Below are 16,048 nucleotides of genomic sequence, written 5' to 3'. Positions count from 1 at the left end.
TAAAATGACTAAAACTAAATATACTAACAATTCTGTCAACAAATAAAAACTAGACTAAAATAAGTAATTTAATGTTTTTGGTGTGCTCGGGTGTTGCACTCTGAAAATAGCAGATCTACAAGCTCATATTGCTAGTCAATGCTAGGGCGCCTGATGGAGGAGGAAGGAACTGGTTGGAATAACCACGTTCCTTCCACGCGCTACGTCCTACCGGCGAAACTGGCCCATGAGAAGCGGCTTGCTCAGTCCGGGACGGGGCTCTAACCAGGTTGGCAGAGGGAGAGTAGCCCAGTGTTACAGCTAAGGCAGGTGGCACTAGGTGAAATAGCTAGGTGAAATAGCACAGCATGTTCAACCAAGCCATTCCGAGGTGAGCATACACGCTCTTTCACCATAAGAGTGATAATAAAACACCACCATACCTCCAAACGCTCAGGGTTTTAAAACTATAGAACACCACCATAACACCAAGTGCTCAGGGTTTTAAAACTACAGTATAGAACACCACCCTACCTCCAAGCGCTCAGGGTTTTAAAATAAAAAATAATCTGTGTGAACTCATGATCGAGGGTTATACGCTGTTGCGTCTGTTGAACCTGGGTTGGGGAAAATAACATCTCGTCTAGAGAACCTCTGGGAAAATGATTGAATGGAACAAGAAGATGGTTGATGTTGCGGGGTGAATGACTTCAGGGTGGGATGATTTTTAAGATAATTTATTTCTTATGCAGTTTCTATTCATACGGGACAGAGCGGGGAGAAGAGGAAATTGACTGAGGGCAGAGAACAGGGGAAGACCAGCGGTGTCTGGAGTATTCGTCTATTTGTTTTTGCTTTTTGCAAGCCGAAGACTTTCACGTCCCTACATTTCACATAGAAATGTTGTGGTTTTGACACCACTGCATTTCTAGGCATGGAGTCTTGGGAACTGAAACTTACACAAATATAATTAGGAGTTAATCACTTTAACCCCCGTTTCAAAGATAGCGGAAATAGCCCATCTACAAGCTGACACCACGTCGTAGCGTGACTTAAAGGGTTAGTTCAGATTTTTTGAACTTAAGTTGTATGAAATACTTGCCATTAATATAGTGGTTGCAACTGTATTAATTGATTGCCCGAGTCCCGTGGTGGGAGTTCTGCTCTGGTTTTGGTCAATATGAAGTAGTTCCGGTCATTTTGTGGGGGGCACTGGGGGCCACGCAGTAAAAGTAAATTAATCCACAAAACTAACGTAATTTGTATTGTTGACCTATTTCTAAAATATTAGCGCGACTTTCGTTCAACTTTGACCCCTCTATCACATGGAACTATCTTTTGGGGCGTAGTGATATGGACACAAAAAACATAGTTCCGTGTGATAGAGGGGTAAAAAAATAACGAAAGTTGCACTAATATTTTAGAAATAGGTCAACAATACAAATGACGTTCGTTTTGTGGATACATTTACCTTTACTGCGTGGCCCCAGTGCCCCCCACAAAATGACCGGAACTACTTGATATTTCACCAAAACCAGAGCAGAACTCCCACCACGGGACTCTGGCAATCAATTAATACAGTTGCAACCACTATATTAATGGCAAGTATTTCATACAACTTAAGTTAAAAAAATCTGAACTATCCCTTTAAGCTTGAAAGATTTATGCTGCATTTTTTTTTCTTCTTCTTTGTATGCGTGTCATGCTCGCTGTCTGGTCAAGATGTCATTACATGACGGAGAGAGAGAGAGTGTATCCCACTGACCTTTTCGTAGTACTTGACCTCGTAGTCGAGGATGATGCCGTTTGGTCTCTCTGGCTCCAGCCACGACAGAGACATGCTGTTCTTAGACCCTTTCTCCTTCCTGATGACGGAGACCGCAGAGGGAGCTGGGAGAGAGACAGACAGTTTTCATTAAAGAGAAACTCAGTGGAAGTTGTATAATAATCACAAGGAGGTTCGCGAGATCTGCCGTCAGACGACGGCCCTTTTAGGAGACCGTTTTGTGTACCATTTCACCTCTAGTGGCGAAGAGAAGAAGTGGTTGGGCTATCTTCCTACATTGAGCATCTTTGGGCTGTCCCTCCCACCTCCCCGCTCTGTCCCTCCCACCGACCGGGGGCTGTCCCTCCCACCTCCCCGCTCTGTCCCTCCCACCGACCGGGGGCGCTGTGGTTTGGCCTCACTCGCGCTCTTGGTGTCTCTGCCCCGCGGGGACGTTCACATGCTCCCAATCTGGCTCACTAATTCAACACAGGACTACCCCCACCCCACCCCCCTTCTCTCTCTCTCTCTCTCTCTCTCTCTCTCTCAGTATCAATTCTGCAAATACTCTGATACAAGTAAAAGTCCTGAATTCAGAATTAACGTGAGTACAAATTCCCAAAAAGGCTGCAGATCCACAAGCCAGGTCACAACGCATTGTGACCTTGTGGATTGGCTATTTCCAAAGTTTAAATATAGGCCTGTAGGGCTGAAGTGGTTCATGTATGTTTTGTAATAATGATACAAATCGGCAAAGTAACTAGTAATATAAAGTAATTTCCAAATAATTGTAGTGGAGTAACATGTGCAACATTTTCCTCTGAGATTGCTTCTGAGACCTCAAAACTTAAGTACTTAAGTAGAGTACTTGAGTAAATGCACTTCAGTATCCAGTGTTGCCTGGCTGTCTAATTGCGGTGCAGTGAGAGTTGTGGTCTGCAGCAGACCAGCTGTCTGACGCTTTAGAAGCCTTTATTTTATTTTATTAGACCACAGGAAAAAACATGTTTGTCTTTGAAATGTTGGAGCCTTGCTTGATTGTGATTATGTGGCCTCAGATGTGTTTTTTGCGTGTATGCGTGTAGCCCTTGATGTGTGTACATGTGTATGTGAATCTGTACACGGGCTCCTGTGTGTGTGTGTGCGTGCGTGCATGTGACTGGTTGTAAGTTGAATTGAATTGAATTCTCTGAGTGACATGATAACTTCTCATGTGAGGACAAGCGAGTCAAAATGATAATTGCGACAGAGCATGAATGCTTTTCAGGTGAATTCATTTCTCACTCACAATATTTGCATGCACGTGCATGCGTGCGTAATTACAGTAATAATAATAATAATAACAGGGCAGGACACAAAAATAAAATACAATAAAACACAAGTAGTAAAAATGATAGAAAAACTCAACTAAAAGCAAGAGTGAAGAGGTGAGTCTTGAGTTGAGATTTAAAAATGTCTACAGAGGGTGCGTGTCTGAGCTTGAATGGAAGTTTATTCCAGGCTGTGTGTGTGTGTGTGTGTGTGTGTGTTGAAAACTGGCAAAGCAAAGTGTAAAAATGGCATTTCAAAAAGTGGCCCTCCCAAAAGTGTGGTTACAAACGCATGTGTGCGTGTGTGCGTGTACACGTGTGTGAGTGTGCGTGCGTGCATGTCTGCTTCCCCTAGCACTCCCCTAATGAATCCAGATGCGGGCTAGGGGTTCTGGAGGGTCTGGTGCTGATGTGATGGTGGGGCGAGGCTGCACACTTTTACTGGCTCTGAGGCTCTGTGGCTGATGCCTAGCTGTGATTTACGCCCAGACACACAGTGCTCTGAGACAGCTTTCTACACCTCCATCACGTTCCCTCTCCTCTCTCCTCTCGCTTTCTACACCTCCTCCACACTCCTCTCTTCTCCTCCTGTTCCATCTCTCCTCCTCTCTGTCACACCGCTCCCTTTCTACACCTCCACCACCCTCCTCTCTTCTCCTCCTGTTCCATCTCTCCTCCTCTCTGTCACATCGCTCCCTTTCTACACCTCCTCCACACTCCTCTCTTCTCCTCCTGTTCCATCTCTCCTCCTCTCTGTCACATCGCTCCCTTTCTACACCTCCTCCACACTCCTCTCTTCTCCTCCTGTTCCATCTCTCCTCCTCTCTGTCACACCGCTCCCTTTCTACACCTCCTCCACACTCCTCTCTTCTCCTCCTGTTCCATCTCTCCTCCTCTCTGTCACATCGCTCCCTTTCTACACCTCCTCCACACTCCTCTCTTCTCCTCCTGTTCCATCTCTCCTCCTCTCTGTCACATCGCTCCTTTTCTACACCTCCTCCACACTCCTCTCTTCTCCTCCTGTTCCATCTCTCCTCCTCTCTGTCACATCGCTCCCTTTCTACACCTCCTCCACACTCCTCTCTTCTCCTCCTGTTCCATCTCTCCTCCTCTCTGTCACATCGCTCCCTTTCTACATCTCCTCCACACTCCTCTCTTCTCCTCCTGTTCCATCTCTCCTCCTCTCTGTCACATCGCTCCCTTTCTACACCTCCTCCACACTCCTCTCTTCTCCTCCTGTTCCATCTCTCCTCCTCTCTGTCACACCGCTCCCTTTCTACACCTCCTCCACACTCCTCTTCTCCTCCTGTTCCATCTCTCCTCCTCTCTGTCACACCGCTCCCTTTCTACACCTCCTCCACACTCCTCTCTTCTCCTCCTCTCTGTCACACTGCTCCTTTTCTACACCTCCTCCACACTCCTCTCTTCTCCTCCTGTTCCATCTCTCCTCCTCTCTGCCACACCGCTCCCTTTCTACACCTCCTCCACACTCCTCTCTTCTCCTCCTGTTCCATCTCTCCTCCTCTCTGTCACACCGCTCCCTTTCTACACCTCCTCCACACTCCTCTCTTCTCCTCCTGTTCCATCTCTCCTCCTCTCTGTCACACCGCTCCCTTTCTACACCTCCTCCACACTCCTCTCTTCTCCTCCTGTTCCATCTCTCCTCCTCTCTGTCACACCGCTCCCTTTCTACACCTCCTCCACACTCCTCTCTTCTCCTCCTGTTCCATCTCTCCTCCTCTCTGTCACACCGCTCCCTTTCTACACCTCCTCCACACTCCTCTCTTCTCCTCCTCTCTGTCACACCACACTGAAACAATCTATGACTAAAACTAAATGTGCTGTCAAATATCTTCACCTCTCTTCTCCTCCCTAAATTCCCCAAAACTTAAATACCTAGTGCAATGAAGTTTTTCCACACTTAGTGTGGAAAAGCATTGGTCATCATATGGGCATACCTAACAATATATGCCAAAACAATGGGAACATTTACATTGTTGTGTATTTTTTGAGTGGTGCAACCACTCAACAGTACAGTACAGTACTCACTCACTTCAGAAGGGTCTGAATTTTTAATCAAAAGTCCCTAAAAAGCCAATTTTAATTACTGTGAATGAAAACATGCTGCATGATGACATACATACATACTCTTATGAATATAAATGTATCTTGATTCAACTAAATTAACTGCTGGTGTAATTGACTTATTGATAATTGACGAAGGGATATTTCACTTTCAATGTATGTATCGTTTGTATGTAACGTCAAACTTCATTTTAACCCATTTTGGGCGGGAACCCCTTTTGGTGTTTTAAACATTACGTTATAATTTAGCTATTGGAAAATAGCAGAGAGCGCCACTCTCTGCTATTTTTTTTTTATCGTTAAAATGTGCCTCAAATCTTTTCAGAAAATTGTCATGATTTAGAAAACTTTTTTTTTTTAATGTCGACGTCATATACCGGTATATATATATATATATATATAATATATATATATATATCATAATTCCACTATCTTCCACCATCCTCCAAACACGGCAGCAGCAACAGCTGCTGCTTCCAATAACATTTTAATACGGTGACACTACGTTATGAATGAATGTGTAAAAAATCCAATTGACACGTATCTGCTGCTGCCGATTCTTCGCCCCGGCCACTTATCCCATCACGGTTTGATTCCTTGTCCCACAATCCTTCATGCTTTCTGTCCCATCATGCATTAAAGGAGGAAGGGCTGGGGCAGAAAGCACAGTGATTGGCCATAACTTTCGGAGCTGTCTCAAGTACTCAAACTAAACACTTCATTGGCTATCGGGCACGAGGAAAGAGGAAACCGTCCTTCACATAAAAAGTAGTTAATGATAGTGAAGGCCACGGGAACTGAATAGGAAAAATAAAAATGAAATGATATTTCAATTTATTAGCTGTGAGTGGATGGAGAGGGGGTGGATTTAGCCTTTAGTTTGTGAATATAAATGTGTGCTGTTCGCTTATGAAAAATGTATATGATATCATATACGGTGTATGAAATACAGTATAAAAATAATAGCAAGATAATATGCCAATATTATAATAACAAGTTGACCAGAAGTGGCCTCTGTCTGTCGAGCTTTTGCACGCACACACACATGCACGCACGCACGCACACACACGGCCTATAAGCGTTCGTAGATTGGCGCGTTCCAAAACACTTGCAGCCCAACCGTCAGCCGTGGACATTTACAAGGCTGATCCCAGGCCGCTATTCCTTTTCTTTAACGACCAGGATCGGATGTCTCCCATCTCTCAATAAAACACTCCCCCCCCCCCCCTCACCCCGACTCCCAAAACAAAGGCATGGCTTTAACAGACTCAACAGATCCCATCCCATCCCGATCCACTCTTTATACAAATATCCTTCAGCGCATCCCGTTCCCTCCCCAAAGCAGAGAGGAGCTCCTTGGCAACGCAGAGAGTCCGAGAGGCGAATCAATCTCGCTGAGACCTGAAAGCGCCAAAACCTCAAGAAAAATTCCCCAGCTCTGGCCAGGAATCTGTGATGCGTTTGTTCATTCCTCTCTCTCTCCCTCTCCCTCTCTCTCCCCCCCCCCCCCCCCCCCCCCCCCCCTCTCTCTCTCTCTCTCTCTCCTCCCCCCCCCTCCCTCTCTCGTATCACCGACTTCTCGTTCTCTCACTAATCTCCCTGTTTCTCTTCCTGGCCTCTCTGGGAGGTTTTAAGAGTATATATTATATTATTTGTTATCTTTCCGATGTCAGCCTGGGTTTATAAGCTCAGTATAGTTCCTAGCTGAGGCCCGATTAATACTTTGCCATACGACGGTGTCGGCGCGCAGAAATAAGCTCACGACACAGACGCCTGCATGGACGCGACACCTTGTGAGCTTGTATGTTCTCATGTCATATGATGATGATGCAGCATAAATGAGGTACCCCTCAGGGAAACTGTAACCTGTCCTCAGTTGTGTAAAGTAACAAAATATACATTTACTCTAGTATTTTGATGTATTTATACTTTATACAAACGTTTGCCATTGTGTTTTTTTGTTTTTTCTACCAGCTTTAGCGTCTCTTTTGTCTGTCGTGTCTTTGTCTCTTGGTCTCCATCTGGGTCTCTTCTAGGCCTGTCGCTGTTATTACATAATCGACCGCTTGCAATTATTTCAGACAATTGCAATTATTATAATTTTTTTGTGTGTCCATAATCCTCATAATTGTCTCCATTCATCTAATCTGTTGAAAATGTTTCAATAATAATAGTATTATAGATTTAGTGTGTCATCATGTATATGCACACAAAATTATTTGTTTTGGTGAATATCTCTGCTGTCAGGAAGAAACAACCTAACTGTTCAACAATGCAATAAATAGTGCCACAATAAAGTATTGTGACTTTATATAGGCTATTGTCAATTTACTTGCCTGAGATGGAAAGAGGTGGTGGAGTTAGTTTGAGGGTCCAATGGAGTTAAGAGGTTTTGTCCAAAGCACTTTTTAAAACGTTTAATTGGTTCAATATTTTTTAACCAACAAAGAGACATAAGGATAAGGGTGTTCAATAGAATTGATTCATGAAAAAAAAAATATATACTGTATATGAAAAGAAAAAAAAAATCAAAAACCTCCAAAATGGAGTTAGGTGGTTTCTTCCAGACAATGAATATTACAGTATAAGCCTAATAGTACTGTTGATATGCTCATACACACTGTTGATACACTGTACAGTATATGCACGTGCACACATGCACGTCTGAAAATGTGAACGTCGCTCATGTCCCGATTGGCAGGCCAAGGAACACTTCAGATTAAAAGCAGACACCGTGTTAATGTGTGTATAGCCTGCTACTTCACATTAAGAGCATCCCGGGAGGGATGGCTTGGTGAGAGTAAGAAGGATCATAATAAACCTTTAATCCTCTCATGTTGGCAGAGGCTCTTTTTACATAAAGCAATGAGCAACGCGGCCATTCAAAAGTAATTTAACCAATAAAGACCCGGGGTCGATTCTACAAATGTCCTCTAAATCCTGACAGTTTTCTGAAAAACCTGTTTCTAATTCTATGTCAGTGGCAACTATTTCATGTCAAGGACCCCAAAAATTATATGTATTCAGCCGCTAACCCCCATCTGAAAATATGTTGTTCCAGGGACCTCCAGAAGCAAAGATCTGAGTTAAAACGTTCGCTGTGAAATAATATATATTCAAAGATTTGCACAAGTTTTCACGATTTTTCAAAACATAGATTTACAAGCTCGTAACGTGGCACTCTGTGCTTGTAGATCTGTAGAACAGCTAAAGTTTAAAATAGTAGTTAAAGTGTAAAAGCTATAAGGCGACGCATGCGTTCCAGGTTTTAATGGTTTAACTGTAATGCCTTACTGAACTAAGAAAGGTTCTACACTTTTTTTAAGTTACTGGTAACTGCAAAAAGTATTTGTGTCTCAGTGACTCATTTCAACACTGGTGTTACGCATACTGTATGTAGGTCACAAGGTCAAGTTTCATCCTTAAGGTAGATCATATCAAGTTGGATCATACGTGTACGCACACACACACACGCACACATGCAAACCATCATTCTGCACCTGCATATTCTCCATCAGCCTTGAGTTTATGAGGATTATAGGGATGACACGCAAACGCGCACTCACATGCACAAACACACACACACACACACACACACACACACACACACACACACACACACACACACACACACACACACACACACACACACACACACACACACACACACACACACACACACACACACACACACAGCATCCTGGACTACACGAGTACTGTTAAATTGGATTAAGCACACGCCTGGGAAGGAAAGAAAAATACATCTGAAATACATCCTCTCCACTCCTCTCCTCCCCTCCCGTCCCCTCCCCTCCTCTCTCCTCCTACATTAACTTTTATAATAACATCTTGGCCATAAAGACAGGGATTAACAGTTTACAAGTGAAAATAGCGACATTAAGACAAAGACATAGTACAGACATGCGAGCATCAATCCGGAACATGGCTAAATGTAACGATTATACTTAGCATTGAGAGCGGAGCAGTAACATGTTATTGCACATGACAGTATTGTGTTGTAATTGTTAACAACTCATACTTCAATTGGCTGCCAAGTGCAACGTTGAAGGGATCCAGTGTTAATGTATAACTCTGAGAGGGTACACATGGATCCAAATCACTGTTTCAAAGTAACCTCAACTCAACTACTGTATTTACTGTAAGTAACATCTTGATACTTTTACTACTGGAGTATTTAGAATTTCCAATACAATTTCCACTACAGAATCGGGGTATCCGCGGGTACCCGAGTTTGACGGGTGAAAATGGGTGAAAAATATACTTTTATAAGTTCACAGGTACTGGTACGGGCGGTACTGAACTAAACGGACAAAAAAAAGTTAACAAAACATTGGACCTGTGCAGGACTCACTCACACAGTTCAGGCATGTGCATGTGCATGTGCGTGTGCATGTGCGTGTGCGTGTGTGTATACCTGCTTGGTTGGTGGTGATGCTCACAGTGGCGTAGTTCCTCAGTTGGGGCGCCAGCGGCGACACTCCGTTGCGCGCCTCTATCTGGAAGGTGTAGTTGGTGTGAGCCAGCAGCTCGGTCACCGTCACCGTGGTGTTGCGGAGGCCGGCGGCCCGCGGCACGAAACGCACACTGCGGCGGCACGGCTCGCAGCGCTGGCCCGTGGAGGAGGGGGACCCGGTGGCGCCGCCCTGTTGGTAGGAGGCATGGGACAATATGAAGGTGACAATGTCACGATTATTGAGGCAAAAATAATGACTTTGATAATTAACGATATCGCAATAATCAAAATATGCTTAAAACTTAAAATAACACTTTTGTTTAAGCACTTGAAAACCCCTATTCTAGGGGGAACGTTCGCCAAACATAGCAGATCTACAAGCTCACAACGTGCCACAACTTGTATATCTGATATTTGGTCCTATTGCTTTTGTTGTTTCGTTGTGAGCTTGTAGATCTGCTATTTTTGGTGAATCGTTTTCTGTACAGTGAAGGGAGTTAAAAGAGCACAGGTCCGTTTCGTCAAGTACAGAGGGGTTTAACACCTTTACTGCCACCTGGTGGACGCAAGAAGAAGAACCAACGCTAGACGTATGACGGGAGGACAATTTTACAAGAAATTTAAATCGCCACGATACGTTGTGTGTGTGATTTAGCAATTATCACAATAATAAACAATAACGATTATCGTCCAATTGGTCCGTACCTGGCAGCGCTGGCACAGCACAGCACGGTTAAGGTGTGTGTGTGTGTGTGTGTGTGTGTGTGTGTGTGTGTGTGCCTGCAGCCCTGCACATATTGTACCTGACAGCGCTGGCACAGCACGTTGAAGGTGAGGTCACGCCGGCCGCCTCCGTCCTCCGGCCAGCCCCACTCCAGGATGACAGACGTCTCGTTGATGGCCGAGATCACGTTCCTGGGAGCCGAGGGCGGTCCTGGCGGAGAGGAGAGGAGGAGACAAGAGAGAATGATTATTAGAGGAGAGGAGATAAGGGCAGGGTTGTGGGAAAGTGTGTGCTGTGAGACTTGCAGGACACTGCCAAAGACACCAGGAGCTGCCAGCCAGCAAACTGGTGCTGTGGGAACCAACACATGGGCACCGGTCACGAGGACGTCCCATACTAACATATGTGGATGTACTCAAGAAAGATGCAGGAGCGCAAAGCACCAACGAGCTGACCGGATGTATGGAGAACCGGGATGACTGGAAGCGATGATGGAAGGCTCGTCTGAGGACGACCGCGAGACACCCTAGGGTGAGGCAAGTCCAGGGGTGTCTCAGGATACTTTGATGACATTTGGGATTCATCAATGTCATTTCAGTTTAATCACTTAAGTCTTACAGTACATTTTAACAGCGGGTGACAGCTGTTAAAATGTAAAAATAAATAAAGGCAAAGTAGTTGCAAAGTATTTACAAAAGTATAGGGCCAAGTCTCTTCATCAAAAGCAATAGCACCAAATAGCAGATATAACAAGTTGTGACACTTTGTGAGCTTGTAGATCGGCTATTTTTGGTGAATGTTCCCCGCAGAACATTGGGGTGGTTAATTCAACGTTTAAGTATAAACATTATTTTCAAGCTGTCCTAAAGGAAACTGATATTCTCTCCAGTTTTCTTCATGACATGCTGCATCTTCGGGGGAAAGATTTACATTTTAGTTTTACACATTTGACATAAATGTACGGTGCTGTAAAGTGAATGTCATTCAGGTGGTGCCGAGAATGAAACATGTAATTTACAAGGGTGACCTGTGCCAAACATGTTTGAGAAGTGCTGGATTAGAGGAGAGAGAGAGAGAGGATTCCACCACAACGTGGAATGTCCTGACATCATCCATTAAATTGAAGGCTGCAGATCGCTGGCTCCTTCCAAAACTAAACTGGCCTGAGAAAGAATCTGTCAGAAATGTGGAGATACTGGAGATATTAAATCTCCTTGAAATGAGCGGCCACACATTCCTTTTTTCCAGCTCTGTAAAGCATAGGTATTTGTGTTGCGTTTATTACATGAATTAGGTAATGCAATGATTCACTCAACTCACGATGCGATTTGAATCACGGTACTACTGTAGGTTCACGAGGCAAAATTATTTTCCAGACAATAACGAATAATTTACGAATAATAACTTTTTTATTATTATTATTATTTCTCTTATACACAAATCAAGTATTTTCTACGCTTGTATTTATACATTTTACAATGCTGTGTTTTCTCTGTTATCCTCTATTCAATACAGTAGCACATTACTGAACTCTTTTTTTAATCAATTATCTTACGAAGATCCTGCATTTTCTACTTTTTTGGGCTATTTTTTTATCTCAATACATTCTTTATTAAATTGGTTTAAATTGTCACCCGTTCAGTCAATTTGAATCAATTTACGATAACTCTTTACATGCCTAGTTGTATGAATGAATGTGTTGATATTCTATGCACCGTTGATGAATTGAATACATACAGTACCAAACAGCCTGAATGTTTTACTGTACGTCCGTGCTGTTTAATCAATCAATCAATCAATTGTAGTATTACTTTAATTGATTAATTGAGAGTAATACTCAACATTGATATTTGACCATGAGTTCCATATACTCTTGACTCAAGTACTGGTGTTGAGAACACCACTGGTCATAAAGTACATAGAAACAGTTACTATAAGGATATATTTGACCTTTTCACATGACATGCCGTATAGCCTTACACCAGAAGAATGCATTCAGTAACCCGTGTCAAAATAGCAGCCATTGTTGTTCGACTCGGAGGCTGTGAGTCACAAAAATGTGCTGAGCGCATCATTCAGTGGTGTAAACTAAGTATACATTTACTTACTTGTACTGAACTTAAGTATAATTTTGAGGAATTTGTACTTGAGTATTTCCAAATTCCGAATTTTACTTCTACTCCACTAAATCTCAGAGGCAAATATTGTACATTTACTCCACTGCATGTCTTTGAAAACTTTAGCTACTAGTTACTTTGGAGATGTGTGTGCGTGCATGGATGCTGTAGCCGCGCGTGACTGACGCTGTTTCTTCTCTGTCTGTGTGTCTTATGGTCTCTCTCTCTCTCTCTCTCTCTCTCTCTACGCTACACAGCCCCTGTCAAACCCCCGCTGACAACATTGTACAGTGAAATGTCTTTTTATTTTATGACAAACAGATTTTATACTGAATATTTCCAGATTGTCTTGGTATCAATGCTCAGAGGCTGTAATTACATGGAGAACAAAACCAAAAACTGCCAAAACACAATGTGGAGATGGCGGGAGAGAGAGAGAGAGAGAGAGAGAGAGAGATAGGGAGAAAGAGAGATAGAGAGAGAGAGAGAGAGAGAGAGAGAGAGAGAGAGAGAGAGAGAGAGAGAGAGAGAGGGAGAACGAGAGAGGGGGGGGGGGGGGGGGGATTTGAGTTTTTGCAGATAAAACGCTTTGTTGGGTTTGACAGGAAGAATTTAGTCTGCACCCGAACTCTGTACAAGTCCCTGCTCTGAAAGCCACATTGCACACACTGACGGCTGGCTGGGAGGGCTTTTCGTTTGTGTGTGTGTGTGTGTGTGTGTGTGTGTGTGTCAATGCGAGGGAAGTATCACAAATTGCTGCTGTCGGGCAGAAACCTCTCCACAGTTCAGTGTATGTTGTTTTCTTTCTTTTTCCTTTCATAAATGAACGCCCTGTTTCGTCATGCGAGTGTATCGCACTGAAGCAGTGAAAATAGCAGATATACAAAATCTCTCAACACGTTACGAGGTGAGCTCGTAGATCATTTATTTCCGCTGCTCATTCATTTCATCACATAGGAAGAAAACGTAAAATATGGAGATACAAGATTACTGCGCGACAGAGGCCATTTGCAAAAAAGTAAGTGTGCCAGTATTTCCTTACACGCTGTACATGGTGTGCTACAGCATGCGCACGCACACACACACACACACACACACACACACACACACACACACACACACACACACACAGTGTGACATGATTGATGCCGTTCAGTGGCTGCTCTCTGCCACACTCCCCTCCAGTGTCACAGACACGGACAACCGCTATACAAATGGTAACAGGGACTATGTGAGCTGTCCCCTACACGGCGGTGTTGATTTTGTTGACTAAAACTATGATGAAAAAAGTTGGGTGTTCGAGTGCTTACTCAATTCACTTTACAATGGTCCATTCATTCTTACATTCGGGGGTGAAGCGGCGAACAGTCACACACCAAATGGTGGCAACCTGGGAGCAATTAGGGGTTCAGAGTCTTGCTCAAGGGCACTTCGACACTAACACTGGGGGAGCCTGGGATCAAGCTGGGAATCTTGCGCTTCCCATCCGGCTGCTCTACCAGCCACTCTAACCCTGAGCCACTGCCGCCCCAGATCAAGTAGAACTAGTAATTTTATGCTTGGTTGCATTCTGGTTGCATGCTTTTCAGCACGCAACCAAGTCTATGCAAGCAACTCCTTGCAACCAAAAGTTTGCGAGTAGTTGCATGAAACCATTATCCTCAATAGCAGTTGCATTGGTGTGACATGTCCTTCAAATTGTTTTGTGCATTGGCGCGGTTTGGGCTTAAAATCAAGGCCTGCCAAAATAGATTTTAGTCGACAAAATCAGTTGACAAAAAAGTTGACAAAAATCTCAAGATATTTAGTTGCCTAAAACTAGACTAAACACTAAAACAATTCAATTGAACTGAATCATGATTATTAATAACATTTTTATTTAGTTTAGTCATATTTCACGTAATATAATTATACATAATACATTATGCTAGCACCAACGTCTGACTTCAATATCGCTAGAGGGCGATATTCCACAGGTTTGTGTATAATCTCTTTTTTGTATTATAACCCCCTAGGGGGATCTTAGATCATAAGGGAAGTGGGAACTGTGAAAAATGAACAAATCATCCCGGTGGTTTCAGTCATATGGATATGAAGAATCAACTGACTGAGAGAAAACGCTAATGTCACTGCTGCCGAATTAGTTCCATTTTCGCTAGAAACAGACTGTATCAAATATGACTGACTGACTGCCGTAAACGATACAGAGACACATATGAGACGATTTTAAGATGACCCCATGTTATTCTCCATGAAGAAAAACATCTGCGAACCCCTTAGAACCAGGGGATGAGCGAGTGACATCAGGACTTTCAGCACCATATTCAATCGATACGGGCGAATCACAATGTAAACACACTCTTCAACTATACTCCTCTATTTCACCTCTATAGCACATGATCCTCTATCTCCTTGTCTTGCTTATCTGCTCAGCTACACTCCAAACATCTGTCCCCCTCCCCACCAGCAGCAATCTGCCTCGCAGACACGATGCCAACGATAAGCCACGATAAGCACCTTACATATTGCTGCATGCAGCGAGGAGATTGCATTTCTAATCACGCTCTCTTTTGTCGGATCTTTTTTTCTTTTTTTTTCTTAAGCGTGGGTGTCAATTTGTATTTCCTGCCAATGTGAACGACAATAGGATGAATCGTAATCAGACATGATGTGATTATGTGTGGGAGAATGCGTCAGCTAAGCTATCAGACAATTACATAAGGGGAGAGGGGGGGGGGGGGAATGAGACAAAATAGACAGCTTTGGTTTTGGGGAACTGGGGTTAGGAAGTGAAGATGGTAAAGCAAAGATGCATGGGTTATTGTTCAGTATAGCTGACCGGAAAAAAGTCACATTGAATTTTGAAACTGATTATTGAATGTGGTAATCATCTTATGTTCCTTAGCAGACAGATCAGCATACACGGTAGCCGTCCCAAATAACTGATTAAAGAGGATTAAGGGGGAATTAATCAATTGAACAACTAAGCCTGAAATCCTCTCGGTCGGGGGTCCAAAACTGTTACTTTCCAGGAATCAAATTCAAAGTAGCAGATCATGCTCAAAGTCATGCATCCAACAAGCTTTGAACTGAGCAGATCATTGGACTTTGAACTGAGCAGATCATTGGACTTTGAACTGAGCAGATCATTGGACTTTGAACTGAACAGATCATTGGACTTTGCGCTCCAGAGATAATGGCCAAAACATCTTGAGGACGTACAATTTCGCCACTTTCACTTACGGGTGCACGCCATGGAGGCGGGGTCTCCCTCGGCGCGGAAGAAGTTATTCTCGCAGTCGCAATGCAGCGCCCCCTCCTGGTGGCTGATGCTGTGCGGAGGACACTTGGAGCACTCCATGTTCCCCAACGTTGACTTGTAGAAGCCTGGCCTGCACACTGAGAGAAAGATATAAATATAAGTATATGTATCAATAGAAGATATTATCTTCTATTGGAAACAGTTATTTACACAATTTACTTAATCCAGAACGATTTACAGTAAGCAACAACACATCAAATGCATAGAAATAGTCACCTATGGGCTCATACAGTAAACAAAAAACCCACCATCCGTCAAACAGTAGAATATCT

At 43.5% G+C, this 16,048-nt stretch overlaps 1 protein-coding gene across 6 annotated transcripts in view; it reads right to left on the bottom strand.

Moving 5' to 3' along the window:
* Window positions 1-16,048, bottom strand: part of epha3 (eph receptor A3) — a 163,311-nt gene that overhangs the window by 60,580 nt on the left and 86,683 nt on the right. For all 6 annotated transcript variants that reach the window (XM_083777084.1, XM_083777082.1, XM_083777085.1 and 3 more), the window contains exons 5-8: window positions 15,698-15,853; window positions 10,417-10,547; window positions 9,575-9,803; window positions 1,745-1,869 (exon numbers count right to left, since the gene is read on the bottom strand). In XM_083777084.1, coding sequence (XP_083633210.1) covers window positions 1,745-1,869; window positions 9,575-9,803; window positions 10,417-10,547; window positions 15,698-15,853 — 641 coding nt within the window. The remainder of the gene's footprint in view (window positions 1-1,744; window positions 1,870-9,574; window positions 9,804-10,416; window positions 10,548-15,697; window positions 15,854-16,048) is intronic.

This window comes from Protomyctophum parallelum (genome assembly GCF_964188405.1).
Source record: "Protomyctophum parallelum genome assembly, chromosome: 11".
NCBI classification, from domain to species: Eukaryota; Metazoa; Chordata; class Actinopteri; order Myctophiformes; family Myctophidae; genus Protomyctophum; species Protomyctophum parallelum.
This window is presented reverse-complemented; position numbering and strand designations above follow the sequence as displayed.